At 41.3% G+C, this 21067-nt stretch overlaps 1 protein-coding gene across 3 annotated transcripts in view; it reads left to right on the top strand.

Annotated features, from left to right (window-relative positions):
- The window catches only part of CSMD1 (CUB and Sushi multiple domains 1), a 1238710-nt gene that overhangs the window by 829921 nt on the left and 387722 nt on the right, over positions 1–21067 (top strand). For all 3 annotated transcript variants that reach the window (XM_089531085.1, XM_089531084.1, XM_089531086.1), the window contains exon 9: positions 18978–19102. In XM_089531085.1, the coding sequence (XP_089387211.1) occupies positions 18978–19102 (125 nt within the window). The remainder of the gene's footprint in view (positions 1–18977; positions 19103–21067) is intronic.

The following is a 21067-nucleotide window of genomic DNA, read 5'->3' as shown; positions in this document are numbered from 1 at the left end:
ACATGGCACAGTATACAGTGAAATAATGGCAAGGCACAGCATAAACACTTCCATACACTATAGAGGAGGATGGAAATTTTATGTTAGGCTTCATGCTTAGAACTGCCCTAGTGTTTCAAATTACATTTAGTTTAATTATGAAAGTTAAGATGGTAGTAGGGGAACAATTTGATCACAAGTTTACCTCCTTGTTTAATCATAAAAACCAATATTTTTATTTTATGTTAAAACTGTTTTAGAGCTTTAAAAACAATAAGCTTTCAAAATATCAAGCTTTACAAGCTTTAAAATATTAAGAAAAGATTATGTCTCTTCCTCTCTTTGGAAAGCCACATGATAATATCTACAAAATTTGTTCTGACTGGGCTGATTTCTGTAAATTTAGGAAAGCTGCAATTATTTAGATTTCCTGCCTGCATTGTGCAAATTTATTTTGCTGCCGTCACAATGGCTGTAAAGCAGATTTGACAGAGATGCAGTGTTCTTTAGTCACCCTGCTAAGTAGGAAAAGAGAACAGACATTTTATCAAACCTCAGCTCTCTTCAAAAAGCTGGCAATCACTCCTCTTTCAGCAGGAGGAAAGGAAAAAGTAATTTAGAAAGACCAAACAATTCTATCAGCTAGAAAAGAGGACAGTTTCACAGACAGAGAGATGTTACCGACCTCTTCAATTGTTTCCTCTTTTGAGATGTGTGTGCTGTGTTGAGCTACAGGGCAAAGGGAAATGATAAAACCTACATCCTATTCACAGCTACTAAAGCAGTAACACATCAGAGAAATCTACTGAACTGCAAAAGAAGAGATCAGAGTTCAGTGTTAGTGCACACGGTTTGCATGCAGGTCACAGGTTCAGTACTGGCATATTCTGTTGGATAGATCAGTTAGCATATGACAGGAAAGACCTTCATCTGAAATCCTGGAGAGCTGCTGCCAATTGGAGTACTGGCTGTATGCAGAAGATTCATATGTTCAAAAGTATTGCTAGTATTCCACAAAAATTAAATATCCGTGGGCTCCTGTGAACTCAATACACCCACACCATGTTGAAGGTTGCTTCTTCCTTCTCTGCCTGAACCATCATGGTCTCCTTCAAAGCAGACTCTGCTAAGGGAGAATAAAATTCAGTATCCAGTAGCAGCTGGTTGTTTCCATCTCGGTGGAACAGTGAATCCATTGTGGTTTTAGTCCAAGCTTTAAAATGCTACACCCCCCCCCCCCCAAATAGCTCTCTCTTTCTCTCTCACACACATCAACTCTCACTGGATCATGAACAGTAAGACACATCCAAGTTACTTGACTTTGAAGAGTCTGACTTTTGAATTTGCCTTTTGAGCCACTACATCTTTGCCTATTGAGGCATTTCATCCTGGCATCAGTTCCTGCTCCAGTTTTGCCTTTTTTTTCTGATAGAAGGCATATATGGATCAGTGTTTCACAGGGAAATATAGCAATGAGACAGTGCCACGTGAGAAAGTAGCATCTCCACCCCATTGTGTATTATTCACCACTTCTGTGCTTGAGCCTTGTGATTCAGTTTGAGAAAGACACTTTCACATAGAAATTATACTAGATGAATTCATTGAAAATTAAGATAACACTGCCATCATAAACCCCACCATAAACTATAGGACTTACTTAAGAGGAAATATATTAACAATGAAGCATATGTTTCCTTTCTAGAGTCTAACACTTGTGGCAAAACCTCCTTCTAGTTAAACTGACTAATTCAGTAACACACTGAACTATGGCTATTGCTTTGGATAATATTTTATTCATATTTTTCACTGATAAATTTATATTACTGATGTGTTTTCTTCTGGTGTTACATTGCTAGCTAGAATTACAGTAGTGTTTGTGCATAAATGTGGGGGGAGAATTAAATAACTATAGGCGGGATACAGACCGCCGCTTTGCGACGGTCTCCCGCCGGTGCCATTTGCTCCGCGCGGGAGCTGCAGCAGCCAAACCGCGCGGCTCCCGCGCGGAGCAAAAAAGAAGCTCCATTTCGGAGCTTCTTTTTGAGGCGCCTTTATGACGTCGCGAGGCGCCGCTGGCGCATTCGCAACGTCATAGGCGCTGCGACACGTCTGGACGCTATGCATCCAGTACGTAAACATGGCGGCCCCCATGTGGAAGGGGCGCCGCCATGTTGTACGTATTCTATACGTACTAGGGTTGGGGGTGCGGAAGCACCGCCCCTTCCTAACCCTAGTACGTATAGAATATGTACTATATGGCGGTTTGTATCCCGCCATAGTCAGCTACAAAAAAAACCCACCTTGCCTATTATATGTAGTCTTATTAAAAAATAGGCATAACCTGAAGTTAATCACTTTTCAAGCCCCGTTGATTTTACTGAAGGAATTCACATGTATTTTGGAAACCAAGTGGACAGAAGTCTAAATTCAATTTGTAGCCCCAACTAGAGAAGACCCATAGAATCAGCATATGTAAGTGATGATAGGACAAGCTTTCACTGTTGTAATGGATCTGTTCTGCTTGAGGCTAACAATTAGTTGTAGTCCTTAGATGGCTGTGTCATGCCCAGGACCTCTCTGTTACATGATCCTGCTTTTCTGCTGAAAGGGAATGGGAAGGGAAATGAGAGGATGTAATGCCTTGTTTTATGGCCTAATTATGCAGGACATAACTATGCAGGCTTTAAAATATATTACATTGCTGGTCATTATAGCAGGCCAGCTGTTTTTTAGGGAAATATCCATATAGTCCAGCTCTGTTCATGGCTACTAATGACTAAGCCAAATAACACACAGTGGAACTGACTCCCCAGTAAGCATACATAGGTCTATAATCTTTTCAAATCATTTTTTAACATTGTAATACATGCAGGCATAGTGGCAGACAAATATCTCTTGGCTCTCATTATGCATTAAATAAAATAGATTTGTTCATGCATCCAAGTTTTAAAGCATTGCCAATGCTGTCATAATCTTAAATCAGTTGAGAAGAATGGCTGTCTCATTACATTACACTGTGTTTACATCACATAATGACAACAGCCAGTTGTGGGAAAAGACTGGGGAATGGCTTTTGTAATTAACTAAAAATATTTAAATGATCAATTTAATGTTGCTCTTTGATGCAAAAATATCAGGTTCACTTATTTATCTGATGGTGGAAGGATTCAAAGACAAAGCTGTGTTAGTCTGGAAAATTGGTGTGCAAAGGGATCTTGTAGCACTTTCAAGATCAACTGAAAGAAAGAAGTTGGTAGCATGGGCTTCCTCAGATGCAAGTAGACTCAAGTCTAAGAAAGCTTGTGCTACCACTTTCTTTCTTTCAGTTAGTTTCAAAGATGCAACAGTATCCCCTTGCATACTGATTTATCTATGGAATCTTGAGGATTCCAATGACTAAATGCCAAATAAGTACTAGAAACTGTTCTGCTTGGGGTGGGGAGAGAGAAGCAATATGTATAGCATCAAGATGGGAACACTCGTCAAATACACACCAATCAAGGGATCTTAAATGCAGAGATGTTTTCTCAAAGTAACAAAAATGCCTCATTTGATATGACAGCACCAATTTAAAAGAAACTTTGTGGCCATAAAATGCAGATTATTCAAAACTATGTCCCCCTTCCATTTAGACACTTAGGGGCTGTGCAGACTGCCCCTGAAGGGGCAGCCTACAGACGCCTCCATGTTCCCTAGATCTCACTCTGTGGCCCTGATCTGACCATTCCAGGGCGCAAAAAGTGGCCGCAAAAAGCAGCTCCTTTTTCCACCCTGGAAAGAATGCAATAGCTGTGGTGCCACAGCTATAAGGTACTCCTTTGGCACTGTGATGTGTGGCTGCAGTGTCAGAGGAACACCATGACACTGCAAGCTGTGTGGAGCAGTGTGTGGTATCACACCGCCTTGGGGGCAGAGTCGAGGCATGCATCATGTGGACACCACACCCAACCTCCACCCCCAGGCTGGCCTTTATGGCCATTGTACACAGCCCCTTAGTTACAAAACATATGTATGCACATCAAATCACATTACAAAACAGGAAGCTAGTTGACTTGAAAGTGTAGGAACACCCCCTACAAGAAGTGGAATGGAATATCAAAGGCTTTTAGGCAATTGGGTTTGTTGTATGCCAACCTAACAGCCCAAAGAGAGAATGCTTAATTATAGGACCAAGATGAGGTAACTGACTGGCACCTGCAAGAGTGGCTCATTCTATGAGTCTCCATCCAGGTTTCTTTAGAAAATTCAGGAGACACTTGCAGAACATTGCTGACGTAGTGACTAGTTCTCAAAGGTATACAAATGAATTGTGATTTTTTCCAAATGCAACCTTTAACCCCCCCACCCCACCCCCGGCTGCCCCTGCTCTTGTTTTGTGTCAGGTCTCAAGTATTTTCCACCTCTCATGATTTTTTTTAATATATACATTTATTCAACTTTAAAAAAATGCATTAATTTAAAAAAAATGTAAGAAAGAAAAGAAATAAAAACAAGTGAAAAAAAGAAGAAAAGGAAAAGGTGACTTCTGATCTTCCTTTTAGAGGCTATATATGCATATAGTTATGTACACGTCACTTTCTTACATTACAAAAAAAATATTTTCACTCAACAGTCTGTTCTGTTTAATCATGGAAACCAAAAAGTTACCAAGTTATTTTATTCTCTCTCTTTTTATTTTTGCAAAAAGTTTATAAGGCATTTCCAGTTTTTGAAAAATATCACTATGAACTTTCTTTAACCAAACAAGACCCTTTATCCATTTCTGCTAAGTCTGTTAATTTGAACAATTAACCCTCCATGGCAGGTAATGTTGAATTCTACTAACATTGTGTTGTAATCACATATTGCAATCATCTTCCATTGATTCTTCTCCCAATTGTATATCCAGTAATTCCAAAAGAAAACATTCCAGTTTTGATTGAATATTAATCTTTAAAATTCAGTGCATCATTATCTATTTGAATCCATTTTATAGCCTTTTCACATGTCCACCACATATGATAAAATGTCCCTCCATGTTGCTCACATTTCCAACATATATTAGAAACACCTTTACACATTCTTGGCAATATCTGTGACATCAAATACCACTGATACATCATCTTATAAAAATTTTCTTTAAGATTAGAATATAATATAAATTTCAATCCCCTTGACCACAATTTTCACATCGGCCCATCTGTATATTATAACTAAAAATCTGTATATTATAACCAAAATTTCCATTTTATCATGCATTATTTACCTTGTTCTTCTGCCTTTTAAAATTTCAACAAAAGTTTTAAAATTATGGCAATTGCATGTTCATCATCTGCATAAATTGCACTTTAAATTCTAATATAAATTTGTTCAAAACCTACATCTTTTTGTCCATTTTACGTCTGTTCAATAGTTGTAGCTAAGACTACCTTTCAAAAGTATGTTCCTCTACTTCCAGCTGCTCTCATGATTTAATTCTGTATTCCTCTTGGCAGAACTTCAAAAGATGCACCTTTTCCTTTTATTTTTTTCTCTTCTGTAAAAAGTTTCTTGATCTGAGACCCTTAAACACATAGCAATTTGTATCTATTTTGGCACTCACTTTTGCTTGCCTTTCCTGTTCATGTGCACACCTTTTCACACTTTCCATTACATATTTGTGTATATTTAACATGTATTTGATATGCATTTTGAGCTGTCAGCATTTTATTGCATATATATATATATATATATATATATATATATAAAAATATCTACCAATTATGGCTTTTTCCTGGTGAAGGAAAGTGAAAGATATGTGCATGCTTTTGTTATCCATCAGACGACCACAAATTAAATGAATTAATTCAAAGAATTTAACATTTTTTCTCATTGCTCTTTCTTCTACCTTGACTCATGGGGGATGCTGTAATTTCACACCAAGAATGATAAGCATTGTTCACCTCTGATAACCTTCGATTAAAGGTGAAGCTGCTGCAAACATCTTCATATTTCAGAATAGTGCAAGGGAAGAAACTTCAGAGGGAGAGTGGCTCCTGGCCACAGCAGTCAATGCTACAGCCATCCCTCACATATACATTTCCTTTGTTCCCAAGGGAAGCTTTTTCAGGGCAAAGCTATTTGTCTTCTTGATTTCTTGTCACAGTCTGTATACAGTACTCTTCTCCATTCAAGAAAACATCTAATGTTCACTAGTATCCTCTGCTCTGACTTTCTCTCACATGAATTTAAAAATAGATTTTTAATGGATTAAACTGTTATGAGGTAGCATCAAGTAACCCTGTGTAACCCTGGATTTTGTAAGATACACAATACTGCAGGAAAGAATGCTGCTGCTTCCATTCCTAGACATCCAAGATGCCTTAAAATCTGGTCTATTGGATTATTATCTGTGAGTTTTGTTTGTAACCCACAGACAGGTTACATTTTCCTAAAAATCATATATTACCTAGATTCTTTTGAGTGATTTTGATTTAATTAAGGAAGAAAAAATGGAAAGAAGTTAAAAACATTTAGAAGAACAGCTTAACTCATAAATTTATCAAAAACAACACTGTTCGCAATTCTTGGTAGACGTTATTTATTTATTTATTTCACTTATGTGCTTCCTTTCTCCCAAAAAAGGGACCCAAGGTGGCTCACAAAATAAAAACACTATTAAAATGTCACAATAATTTTTTTAAAAAAACTTCACAATTTTAAGAGTTACTACATTACAATCAGCACTTGTTATCTCCTAGGGCTTAGTTGCAGGACTCCCATGGATACCAAAATTTGTGGATGCTCAAGTCCCATTAAATACCATGGCATAATAAAATGGTGTCCCTTATATAAACTGACAAAATCAAGGTTTGCTTTTTAATTTTTTCTTTTGCGGGGGGGGGGTATTTTCAAGCTCTGGATGGTTGAATCTGTGGGCGCAGAATCTATGGATATGATGGGCTGACTGTACTAAATTACTTAATGTAGGCCTGTTACAGACTGCCAAAATAAAGCTGCTTCGGGTCTCTTTGGAGGTATGCTATTTAAATTATTCATGGGTCCTAAGAGTCCGGAGGTTGTGCCAAAGCCACTCTCCATTCCTAAGCACTGGAGTGCAGCTTTAGTGCAGCTTCCGGATTCTTAGGGTGCATGTATCATTTAAACAGCATACCTCTAAAGAGACCCGAAGCAGCTTTATTTTGGTAGTCTGTAACAGGCCAATATGATTTATCATCTTTCTCTGTATCCACAACACATTTAAAAGCATTTAGAGGGCTGATCTGTTTCAATTATATAATCAGTATCTAGTTTTATTTCTAGTTTTCATTCAGTGACTGACGCTCCCAAATATATGTGATATCCAGGGACAATTCTTAATACAAGCCAGGCAACTGAATTCTGCTGCCTGTTTCAGCCTATCAGTTTTCTGAACTGGAGTCTACTACTACTGGGGACTAGTAATTCTGGTCTTGAGGGGTACATTTGCTTTACCAAATCTGAATCATATTAATAAGTGATGATGTTTATGGAAGGGTCAGGCTTGTTCAGATATAGCAACAGACATGATGACCCATCTCTGGTCTGCTGAGGTATCAGTGGTATTCATTTTAGAGTACTCTGTTTTTCATTTGTCCGGTCTTCCAGAGTACTCGGGATTTTGCATGCTGCTTTTCTTACCCCTGGTTTCCAGTGAGAAATGTATATTCACAGCAGAACATCACTGTCTTCAGAACTGTAGAAAGAAAGGGTTAGTTGTTGTACACAAGACATTTTGAACTCTAAGAAGAACAAGTCATTCAGCACGTTAAAGTTCTTCCTTTAAATCCTAACCCCATAAACGGATATACCCACAACAATACTCTCCTTAATAGAAACAGATGTGGATGTGCACACATACCTATGTATCTTTTTTGTATATGTCACTCATCCCCACATGGGTATACTTCTTATTTCCAAATAAAAAACAATTAAAAATTAAACCCATTAAACTCATTTTGAAAACAAATGTCTTAAGCAAATAATGCCACTTTTAGTAAGGATGCTATTCCTCCCTAAATTTCTTCTGGAAGGAAGCAAATAGTAATTTTAACAAGTTTATTCTTGTGAGAAAACCATTTCTTTCCAAAGCTCATTCACAATTCAGATTGTTCTGTACAATTTTAAACAGTAAATGAGAAATACTGTTTGTTGCACCGAAAATGCCGTTCCATGTGCAGATAGGGTTGCCATTCATCAGGACCTCCAAACCGGGACAAATGTAGGACAAAATGTTCAAATGTAGGACACATTTTTTTTGTGTCCTACATTTGAATAGGAGCCTTCCAGGCTTTCCCTCTGGGCCTGGGCCCCGCCCTCGGCGGGGGCGGAGCCCAGGCAGGGAGGGACTCATCCCCTTCAGGGAGGCTTTCCCTCTGGGCCTGGGCCCCGCCCTCAGTGGGGGCGGAGCCCAAGCGGAGAGGGATTCCTCCCCTTCAGGGAGGCTTTCCCTGCAGGCCTGGGCCCCGCCCTCAGCGGGGGCGGAGCCCAAGCAGAGAAGGCCTCCTCCCTTTCAGGGAGGCTTTCCCTGTGGGCCTGGGCCCCGCCCTCGTCAGGGGCGGAGCCCAATCAGAGAGGGACTACTCCCTTTCAGGGAGGCTTTCCCTCTGGGCCTGGGCCCCGCCCTCGGTGGGGGCGGAGCCCAAGCGGAGAGGGACTCCTCCCCTTCAGGGAGGCTTTCCCTGCAGGCCTGGGCCCCGCCCTCGGCAGGGGCGGAACCCAGGCAGAGAGGGACTCATCCCCTTCAGGGAGGCTTTCCCTCTGGGCCTGGGCCCCGCCCTCGGCGGGGGCGGAGCCCAAGCGGAGAGGGACTCCTCCCCATCAGGGAGGCTTTCCTTGCAGGCCTGGGCCCCGCCCTCGGCGGGGGCGGAACCCAGGCAGAGAGGGATTCCTCCCCTTCAGGGAGGCTTTCCCTCTGGGCCTGGGCCCCGCCCTTGGCGGGGGCGGAGCCCAGGCGGAGAGGGACTCCTCCCCTTCAGGGAGGCTTTCCCTGCAAGCCTGGGCCCAAGCGGCAAGGGAAAGCCTCCCTCAGCTTGCTATATCTCGCCCGGGAGCAGGGGCAATCCCGGGGACGGGGCCAAACCGGGCCGTGACCGTGCGGCCCTGCCCCAAACTGGGAAAGTCCCGCCCCCAGGCGGGATATGGCAAGCCTATGTGCAGAAGATGCTGTTTTCTTTGCAAATCAACCATATGTGTAAAATTGCAGAGAATAAATGCCAATTACAGCATTCCCTATACAGGAAACAGCATTTTCTTCAAATATTCCTTCCATCCCTACTCTTTAGTGAAGAAATAGTCTTAAAAAAGTAAGAAGGATGAGTTTCAGCATCACTAATTCACATTTTAGCAATGTGCATCATAAAAAACCTATCATCTGAATCTGTCAGTACAGTATCTATTTCATTATCATTTATAGTCAAATTTCTTGCCACTAGACTTTACAAAAGGTCATTGATCTTTAAAAAAAAAAAGCCAGAAAAAAGAACCTCCTTTATGTATCACTAGAAAATTTCTATCCATGAGAGAGTTTCAGGGATACAATTAAGAAAATACTCTTTCTGTAAAAAGGAAAACAAAAATGGTGCAGCGTTTTGTTCTGTAAGCACCACATACTGTTTTCCCCATTTTAAAAAATAAAACAGCATATTCTTTGTTGTTTCACATTATTGTTGTTTCTTTTAAAATGAAATATTCTCTGGAGTGTAAGACGGAGGCAATGATTTGTTTTCGTAAGTTCAAGTAAAGATTCCAGAGAAAGCTATTGCACTTGTCAGGAGAATAATGACCATGGCTATTAGGCTGAATTGCAATACATGAGCAGGCACATTATTCAAAGGCTTTCTAAGTCTGGAGAAAGATATTTAGTGAATGAACTTGATGGAAAAGGGGGAGAGTTCATTTTAAAGTCAGCCTAACCATGCTGCTTCAGTGCTGACAAGTACCTTGAAAAGGTTTCATAGTTTAAAATATGCTAATGAATTTAGCTTGACTATTTCCATGCCTATTTTTTTGGCCCTTTCTTTTTTTTTTTTTTTTTAACATTTTACTGTAATTTTTTAAAAGCAATTATCTGGTGTATGTATGAGACAGAATGTGTGCTTGTGTCTTTCTTTTCCTTCCTTTTTGCCTTGTTCTTGTCTCTACATGGAAGATTGGCTCCCCGTGGATTTGAATCTAATAATGCAATTTAAATTTCATGGTGCTGTGACAGCAAACCTACTCCTCAGCTCTTTCCCATTACATATATTGGTTCACACTTTGTATTTTCATGCCACTGATATCAATCTAATCCTAAATCCCAGCACTGTTATTTCCCACAGATAACTGAAATGCACATTTTTTTCTGTGGAGACTTTTTTTTTGTTATCTCTCAGTTGCTCATGTCACTAGTAAAATTTAAAGTAACCTTAACTGAACTGAGCGCATGTTTACTCTGTTTACCTTCTGTCCCTGTTTTTCTTCTCTGTTAGTCTGGAAATTAATCAAGGCAGAAAAATCTCATGTTTTTCCCCCTTCTGCAACATGGATGGGATGATATAAATAATTAACCTATGAAGTCCATAGGATAAGTTTGTGTGTAGTGTAGAACTGGTCAATATTAGCTGCGCCAGAATACAGTCTGATCCACTGATACCCATAGTGGCTGCTTCTAGAAGTATGATAGCTACTTTCTACGTGTACATCTTTTTTTGAGGGGGGGAACACAAGAATTTCACAAAAGTAGGAGCAAAGTTCTGCACAAAGAGCATTACCAGTACATTGGACCCTTGGTATCCCCTGCAATTTGGTTCCAAGAACCCCTTTAGATGCCCAACTCCATGGATATTCAAGTCCTATTATATACAATGGCATAGTGAAAGGGTGTGCCTTATATAAAATGGCAAAATCAAAGTTTGCTTTTGGGAATTCATATTTGTCTTGAATATTTTCAAGCCACGATTGATTGAATCTGTGGATAAAGAACCTGTGTATTTGGAGGGTTGTTGGTATGATGAAAACGGAGTAGTCAAGTTCAAATACAACATCATCATTTAGTTTCAAGTGAAATGTAAAAATAAGAGTAAACTTTATTCATCTCTATTCATATATATATATATATATATATATATATATATATATAAAAAAATTTCCATTACCACATTTCTAATTGCTGGTTGTCTGTAGAGTGGGGCCAAATATTTTAAAAAAACACACAATCCTCTACTTTCCACATCCCAGGTTCATTGTGTGAAAGATTACCGAGATGTCCATATTCTCAATCTTTTACCCTGTTGAGGGATTCTTCAGATATTGTAAGCCTGGAAGCTGCAGTTTTGTGGCTCAGATGTTCTGATGACTGATACCTTGAATGAACACCTGGTGCTCTAATTCTTTATGAGTCTTCTAGACTATAATTCATAGTAATCAACTTGGAGCTCTTCGGGGAAGTATTAGGGATCACCTACTGCTTTGTAAGTTATGGTATTTAAGGGCACAGAAGAACATAAGCCTTTGAAACAACGAATTTTAGGGGAAGAGATATCCTATTTGATTTTCAGCTCTAATTACATGTTCTTACAAAACTGTTAAGAATTTATACGAATTGTGTCTGTTATATTTTCACTCTTAACTATATTACCCCCTATTGCTTCTACTTTTTAGCATTGGAAAGAGCCGTATAAAGAGCTGCTCGAGCATCCAGCCATATTGCTAACTGTAATATTTGGACATCATTAAAATGCTTCAGACCATTCTCATTGTTTTCCAATAATGGGGGAATTGTTCCACCCATGATAATGCTTTTGATACTAAGTTACATGTGATCTCCCCCTCCTTCACTTCTCCCAGCCTCAGATTGGCATTTGATGGCATTTCCCTGCCCTTTAAAGAAAGTTTAATAGTTGCTAAAGCAACTGCTCATCTACATTCTTCATTGAAATTATATTGGCCTGCTTCCTATTGCAAATGTATGATTTTCCCAATCTTCTGAAACAAATGTAAATGATATTCCGTGCAGCTGTTTCTATTGGTCCCCAATACATGCTAATAAAATTATTGCTATATTTCACTCACTTCTCCCCCCATCTCTCCCTCCTCTCTTTCTCTCTCTTATACATATACGTGAATAGATATCAGAGACATAGCCATGTTAGTTTGGAATATCAGTATGCAAAGGGATCTTATAGCATCTTTGAGATTAACCGAGCGAAAGAAGTTGTAGCATGAGCTTTCACAGGCTTGCATCAGAGGTAGTAGATCAAGTCTACAAAAGCTTATGCTACAAGATCCTTCACAAAGTTATTCTCAAAGGTGCTACAAGATCCCTTTGCATTTACATATGTCAAATTTTCCATTGTAGATACTACCGCAGGTAATAATTGTTATCTGCATGCTATATGTTTTATTCTAAAGCAAAAAAAAAAAAAAAAAGTTTTGAGAATGATACAGAAAAACCCAGGGAAAAAGTTGATCCAGTGTGTGAGATGAGTGCCTGCAGTCCAGTCAGATTTAAAAGTACACTGGTACCTCGGGTTACGAAATTAATTCGTTCCGCTATTCCTTTCGCAACCCGAAAATTTCGTAACCCGAAACACATTTTCCATTGAAAATAACTAATGCGTTCTATGACCTCAGACTGAACCTGCAAGTGAAAACAAAGGTACAATAGAGGCCTATTAAGCTAAGTACCCTACAATACAATGTAATACAAAGTTGCCTGAGGCACTAAAGAGCTTAAGAATGACATGCAGGTCCATTCTAAAGTTTCTAAAGGATAAAGAAAAAAAGTTTTTGACTTATCTTTGCTGGTCCTGGCATCTCAGAGTGAGGCAGGAGGAGGAGGAGGAGGAGAGGGGCAGCCAAAAAACCAAATTTAAACCAATTTAAACCAATTTAACCAATTTAACCAATTTAACCAATTCAACCAATTTAACCAATTTAACCAATTCAACCAATTTAACCAATTCAACCAATTTAACCAATTCAACCAAATTAACAAAGTTAACCATTTTAACAAAGTTAACCATTTTAACAACATTTTTTTTTAAATTTGGTGTTTTTTTTAAGGGTCCTGAGCACCTTTGCCCTTCTTGGATGACGGTTCTCCCTCTCTTGTGAAGAACTGGTCCAAGGATGTCTGCTTTTGCCGGGCCTTAAGCAGGTTCCTAAAATGGCTAAGGCAGACATTATCAAAATGGGCAATGGCATGGCTGGTGAGCACCTTCTCAGGATGATGCTTCTCAACATAAGAAGACACATTGTGGAATTGCCGCAAAATGTCTTTAATTTCTGCCGTTGGCAAAAATGCCCCCGCAGCCTCCTCCTCCTGGCCCCTGTCAAAATGGAGCACGTCCTCATCCACGGCCGAGTGTTGCATGGCCGCCAAGGCCTTCAGGTCCTCTGTTGTCAGGTCCTCGCTGTGCTCCTCGATGAGTTCCTCCACGTCCTCGTTGTCCACGTCAAGTCCCAGGGACCTTGCGATGGAGACAATCTCAGTCACCTCTTCTTCTTCACCTGGCTCAGCACCCTCGGTCTGTGACCCTTCCAAGGAAGAAGCATCAGGCCACAGCTTCCTCCACGCAGCAATCAGGTTGCGCCTGGTGATCTCCTGCCAGGCCAAGTCCACCATCTTCAAGCACACGACGATATCAAAATGCTGCTTCCAGAACTCTCGCAGGGTCAGCTGTGTGCTCTCCGTTACATCAAAACACCGCTTGAACAGGTGCTTGGTGTAGATCTTCTTGAAGTTGGCAATCACCTGCTGGTCCATGGGTTGCAAGAGGGAGGTCGTGTTGGGCGGCAGAAACTGGACCTTGATGAAGGAGAACTCATCAAGGATGTCCTTTTCCAGGCCATGCGGGTGCGCAGGAGCATTGTCCAAGAGGAGGAGGCACTTCAAGGGCAAATCCTCTTCCTCCAGGTACCGCTTCACAGTCGGGGCGAAGACACTGTTGATCCACTCCACGAAAAGGAGGCGTGTGACCCATGCGCGGCCATTGGAACGCCACATCACTGGCAACCTGTCCTTTTGAATGTTGTGTGCCTTGAAGGCCCTTGGATTTTCCGAGTGGTACACCAACAGGGGCTTGATCTTACAGTCCCCGCTGGCATTTGCACACAACGCAAGTGTGAAGCGGTCCTTCATAGGCTTGTGGCCTGGCAATCTCCTCTCCTCCTGGGTGATGTAGGTGCGGCGAGGCATCTTCTTCCAGAAGAGGCCCGTCTCGTCGCAATTGAACACTTGCTGCGGGACGTAGCCTTCCTCCTCCACCATGGCCTTGAACTCGATGACAAATGCTTCGGCGGCCTGGTGGTCTGCGCTGGACGCCTCGCCGTGACGGACGACAGAGTGGATCCCGGTCCTCCTTTTGAACCTTTCAAACCAGCCACGTGATGCTTTGAATTCCGGGGTGACTGGCTCCTCCTGGGAAGAAGTTCCTTCGCCTGCCTCCTTGCTGGCCAGGTCTTCAAAAATGGTGGTGGCCTTCTCACAGATGACCGAGGTGGTCACAGTGTCCCCGACTCGCTCCTTTTCTTTAATCCAGAGGAGCAGCAGGCGCTCCATCTCCTCGTGCTTTGGTGTCCTCTGCTTGGCAATCGTAGTCACGCCTTTCGCAGGAGCCACAACAGCTCTGATGGCCTCCTTCTGCTTGAGGACAGTGCCAATTGTCGAAGGGTTTCTTCCATACTCCTTGGCAATGTCCACCAAGCGCACGCCCCTCTCATGCTTGGCGATGATTTCCTTCTTGTCCTCCAAGGACAAGGGAGCCCTCTTCTTTTTGTCACCGCCGCTTTTATCTGTGGCTTTCTTGGGAGCCATAGCTCAAGCCTAAAAAGGACAAAAGGCACAGGCACTGAGCAAAAGCCACAATTGGAAACCACCCCCACCCCCATGGTCACACTCTCTGGCCCAAACTTGCAAAACTCACACCCCACACTCTCAAATCATCACAGCCATGACCAAAGCACCCAAGAACCCAAACTCAAAGGCCAGAAACCCCAAATCTAAAAATGCAACCCCAAAGTCACACTCTCTGGCCCACATGGGACCAAGGCCAAACATGCAAAACTCACATCCCACACTCTCAAATCATCACAGCCATGACCAAAGCACCCAAGAACCCAAACTCAAAGGCCAGAAACCCCAAATCTAAAAATGCAACCCCAAGGTCACACTGTCTGGCCCACATCAAATCATGGCCAAACTTGCAAAAATCGATGCCCACACTTTGAAATCATCACAGCCATGACCAAAGCACCCAAGAACACTAACCCAAAGGCCAGAACCCCAAAATCTGAAAATGCAACCCCTAGGTCACACTGTCTGGCGCACATCAAATCATGGCCAAACTTGCAAAAATCGATGCCCACACTTTGAAATCATCACAGCCATGACCAAAGCACCCAAGAACACTAACCCAAAGGCCAGAACCCCAAAATCTGAAAATGCAACCCCTAGGTCACACTGTCTGGCCCACATCAAATCATGGCCAAACTTGCAAAAATCGATGCCCACACTTTGAAATCATCACAGCCATGACCAAAGCACCCAAGAACACTAACCCAAAGGCCAGAACCCCAAAATCTGAAAATGCAACCCCAAGGTCACACTGTCTGGCCCACATCAAATCATGGCCAAACTTGCAAAAATCGATGCCCACACTTTGAAATCATCACAGCCATGACCAAAGCACCCAAGAACACTAACCCAAAGGCCAGAACCCCAAAATCTGAAAATGCAACCCCTAGGTCACACTGTCTGGCCCACATCAAATCATGGCCAAACTTGCAAAAATCGATGCCCACACTTTGAAATCATCACAGCCATGACCAAAGCACCCAAGAACACTAACCCAAAGGCCAGAACCCCAAAATCTGAAAATGCAACCCCAAGGTCACACTGTCTGGCCCACATCAAATCATGGCCAAACTTTTAAAACTCACACACCACACTTTGAAATCATCACAGCCATGACCAAAGCACCCAAGAACACTAACCCAAAGGCCAGAACCCCAAAATCTGAAAATGCAACCCCTAGGTCACACTGTCTGGCCCACATCAAATCATGGCCAAACTTTTAAAACTCACACACCACACTTTGAAAACATCACAGCCATGAGCAAAGCACCCAAGAACACTAACCCAAAGGCCAGAAACCCAAAATCTGAAAATGCAACCCCTAGGTCACACTGTCTGGCCCACATCAAATCATGGCCAAACTTGCAAAACTCACACACCACACTTTGAAATCATCACAGCCATGAGCAAAGCACCCAAGAACACTAACCCAAAGGCCAGAACCCCAAAATCTGAAACTGCAACCCCAAGGTCACACTGTCTGGCCCACATCAAATCATGGCCAAACTTGCAAAACTCACACACCACACTTTGAAATCATCACAGCCATGACCAAAGCACCCAAGAACACTAACCCAAAGGCCAGAACCCCAAAATCTGAAAATGCAACCCCTAGGTCACACTGTCTGGCCCACATCAAATCATGGCCAAACTTGCAAAAATCGATGCCCACACTTTGAAATCATCACAGCCATGACCAAAGCACCCAAGAACACTAACCCAAAGGCCAGAACCCCAAAATCTGAAAATGCAACCCCTAGGTCACACTGTCTGGCCCACATCAAATCATGGCCAAACTTGCAAAAATCGATGCCCACACTTTGAAATCATCACAGCCATGACCAAAGCACCCAAGAACACTAACCCAAAGGCCAGAACCCCAAAATCTGAAAATGCAACCCCTAGGTCACACTGTCTGGCCCACATCAAATCATGGCCAAACTTTTAAAACTCACACACCACACTTTGAAAACATCACAGCCATGAGCAAAGCACCCAAGAACACTAACCCAAAGGCCAGAAACCCAAAATCTGAAAATGCAACCCCTAGGTCACACTGTCTGGCCCACATCAAATCATGGCCAAACTTTTAAAACTCACACACCACACTTTGAAAACATCACAGCCATGAGCAAACCAAACCACCACCCCACAGAAAAAGCATGGTCACACTATCTCACCCCACAAGAAGAAGGTAAAAATCCATCCACCTACCTGTAGAGAAATTCCTGATGGCAGGTCTTGATCCGAAGTGTACAGTACAGTCCAATGGCAGAAAGCCAGAACAAGTCCAAAGGCAGAAAGCCAGGAAAAGTCCAAACCTCTACAGTACTGGAATAAAGAGTTAGAGTGCAGAAGCAACTCTTCCTCTCCAGTCCACAAGGCCAGACAAAGGAGCAGATCAATGGAAGCCGGCTTTTGTTTCTGAAGCCAGGCCACCCCCCCAATTTCGTTAGCCAATCCAGATGATCAGCTTGATTTCTCAAGCCAATCACTGCTGCTAACGAAATTCAAAATTCGCGCCAAAGCTAACCCCTAACCCAGCCCCCTTAGCTTTCCGTTAGCCCTGGAAAGCCTATAGCTGCACTTTGCAACATTTGAATTTCGCGCCGAAATATATTTCGTAACCCGAAAAATATTTCGTAACCCGAAACAGTTTTTTCCAATCCAAGTTTTTCGTAACCCGGAAATTTCGTAACCCGATCATTTCGTATCCCGAGGCACCAGTGTACATACCTGCTGCAGAGACTAGAACATGAACCAATGGCTTCAAATTATAAGAAAAGAAATTCCACCAAAAACATAGGAAGAACTTCTTTTTTCTTTTTCTTTTTCACTGTTAAGAGCTGCTTAGTTGTGGATTAGACTGCCTAAGAGGGTGGTGGTGGACTCCCCTTCTTTAGAGATCTTTTAAAAGAGATTGGGTGGTTATATTTTATTGTGTATTTCTACATGGCACAAGAAACAACTGAAAGGTACGCGTGATCTTGGGGGCACAACTAGTGCACCTTTGCTCTTGCAGTCCAAAGGAGATTCTAATATCAACTCAGAAGTAGATCCTATTGAAATCAGTTAGGATCATCTTCATGTAACAGGATGTAGCATTGCCATCTTGATGCATTCAGTTATACAGGGTTACATTCAGAAAGGTTAGTCATGCTTTGTTCCCACTGCAATCAGTGAGACTTGTTGTAGTCATGGTATTTTCACATTAGTTTTATTGAGATACAAGTATACTTACCTTGTCCTGGATCCTGGATTATGGTTTCAAAAACATCCCCTGTATGGCATATCCTTTGTTTTGCTTTGTTCTTAAAATGATGAGCGTAGCCATCTTACATCATGATTTAAAAAGTATACCTTGGCTTGCAGCTGAACCAGGATTTTTGAAAAACAGTGATGATGTGATTGCAAAGTCTAGATCCCACAAGAATGATTCCTTTTGGATCATAACACATATTTATTTAGATTACTGTGCAACATGCTGCCTGCAAAAGTTCTCCAGGCACAGGATGTGTTTTAAGCACCTTAGTGTAATTCAGCTCATTTTCCTTTCCTGCTATTTTACTACTTTGCCAGTATTTCTCAAGAATGCAGTCTTGAGTTAGAAGTAGTGTGTTTTGTTTTGTTAAAGTCAAAATGATCTCAGCTAATTGAGTCAGTAAGTTATTGTGTGGAAACGTGTTTTTGAGACATTTGTCCATGTATTCTCCATGTACTGCCTTATTTTCTTTTCTTCTATAAATTTAGTTTGTTGTTGTGGGCGTTCAAGTTGTTTTATGGTGACCCTAAGGAAAATCTATCGCAGCGTTTGTTCAGAGGAGGTTTGCCATTGTCTTCTCCCAAGGCTGAGAAAAGTGTGTGACTTGCTCAATGTCACCCAGTGGGTTTCCATGGCTAAGCGGGGATTCACATGCTGTTCCCAGTGCTCAAACCACTACACTATGCTGGCTCATGATCAGTTTTTCCCCCCTGACGTTATTAACAGGCGAGACTTTTCCACTTTCAAATCTGTCTAATGAGCAGTAAAACTGATTGTATGCATTTCATTTAATTATTGAAAAATGTTGATTATAAAGATTAGTATTGGGATTGTACAGTATAGTCATATACATATATTGATATAAAAATTAATGCTGCAATTACTGTGTTGTCCTTTCCCTAGAGTTGGTGCTAATGTCCAGTTCAGCTGTGATGATAATTATGTGCTTCAAGGTACAAAAAGCATCACTTGTCAAAAGGTGACAGATACCCTTGCTGCCTGGAGTGACCATCGGCCAATATGTCGTGGTGAGTATTCTTCACTGGAAGATTTTCTGAAACTTCCTAGTCATCAGCCTAGGACACTGTTAGAGATTTTAAAAATGTGTTTTAAATCAGGTGCAGATGAAACAACACCAACCATACCCTTGTGAACTTTAAGGCTGGCATTGCCAGCCATCCCCTAAGGAATAACAGCATACATCCACTGCAAAATCTCATTAATTGAAATGAAATTTATTAAAATAGAAGAAAGAAAGCAGGTTTAGCATGATATATTGCATTAGAGTTGAAAGGAAACAGGGATTACATTACAGAATGTAGCTGTATTGGAACCTTTTAGAGCAGAGGGACCTCATCAAATGCTGTTTACGTGTTTATGTACTATTTTTCTTCAGAACTTAACATCACATTTGTTTATTGCAAAATTTAGTGTCTTGCTGGTTTTTGTTTTGCTTGAAGATGTCTTTGGTTTGCTTGAAACCAAATATCTTGATTTGGTTTTGTCCTACTCTTAAAAATCATGTCTGACCATTCCCTGGTGGTCATGTTACATATACAAGTCCTTCTCGGCCTCTCTGATGTGGGAGACCAGCAGGTCCCCCCCCCCCCCCCCAAATATCTGCCAGTGGCTGGCACCATATTTGTGTTCGTTGACCACAACTGTTTCTTGCATTCTTGGAAACTCACCAGGGTTTCCTAAACAATGGCTCATGGACCACAACTTTTAATACCACTGATGTAACTGATTTCTATTTTTAATTGATTGCTGAACACATTGTTTTGTTTTGCTTATGAATTTCTCTTTAAATCATGACACAGGACTCTCATCCTCTAGCTCCCTGTTTTAGACATCTTGATCCTAGACAGCCTCTTTAAAAAAACAAGTTAGAGATTTCTTATCTTCTTGTTTGTGTCTGTGGCCTTTTAAAACGAGAACTTTAAACTCAATTCAAATATATTTGTTTGTGGAGACCTGTATTAACATTTATTGATTGATCAATTGATTTATGATGCAATATGTTTTAAGCATTCAGCAATACAATCACCCATGGGTAAAAATAGTCTAGCAGAATCTTAAGGGTTAACATAAGAAACATATGTATGCCAGTACCTCTAAGGCTGCATCCACACTGCAGAAATGATCTGGTTTGACACCACTTTAACTGCCATGGCTCAGTGCTATCGAATTCTGGGAATGGTAGCTTTGTGAGGTATTTAGCCTTCTCTGTTAGAACATCTGGTGCTATAACAAACTAGACTTTCCAGAATTCCATAGCCTTAAGCCATGGCAGTTAAAGTGGTGTCAGACAAGATTATTTCTGTAGTGCACATGCAGCCTAAGTGTGATGTGGTGGAACAACAGCATCATAACATGAATGAACTTTCTTATCCATTCCTACTGTTGATATGAATTCACCATTATTAGAAACATTTGTGAAACCTATGAACATGTTTACCTTCAGTGTTAAATCTGACTGGGTGGAATGCCTATTCCTGATATGTAGGAGTATTATGGACATATATAGTTTGAGGGTGAACAACCATCCTCACTCCAACTCCTCAGTCATGGAGGGGGGGTGACTATTATGTCTGCTGACAGCATTATGCTTTATGGTAGCCTTATTTCAACCTTCCTAAAGCACCTTTTTAAAGTTAGCATTTTTAAAATCCAAATGTTTTAAAAGTAGATATAGTTTCATTAGAACTGCCAAGTGTTTTGCACATTTTGGAGAAAACAAATGTTAGGCCCTACATATGTCTCCCATCCTATGCATCATGTACCTTTTCAACCAGCATCTGTGCATAGAAAGCAACTTTATGAAGAAGTACTCTCTGTTATCCACTGATTTCTCCCCACATTAAATACAACACTACTGAGAGAAAGGGAGATGACAATGGTGGGGTGAGGTAGTTCACCCCCCCCCCTCATCTATTTATTCAGCACTGGAATATGTCTATGAATTAGTGCATTGACAAGTTCTTTGCAGCAGA

This window comes from Sceloporus occidentalis, unplaced genomic scaffold, assembly GCF_023333645.1.
Source record: "Sceloporus occidentalis isolate IW3139 unplaced genomic scaffold, rSceOcc1.0.p SCAF_6, whole genome shotgun sequence".
In the NCBI taxonomy this organism is placed as follows: domain Eukaryota; kingdom Metazoa; phylum Chordata; class Lepidosauria; order Squamata; family Phrynosomatidae; genus Sceloporus; species Sceloporus occidentalis.
The sequence above is the reverse complement of the archived record's forward strand: the minus strand, read 5'-3'. Positions and strand labels throughout refer to the sequence as shown.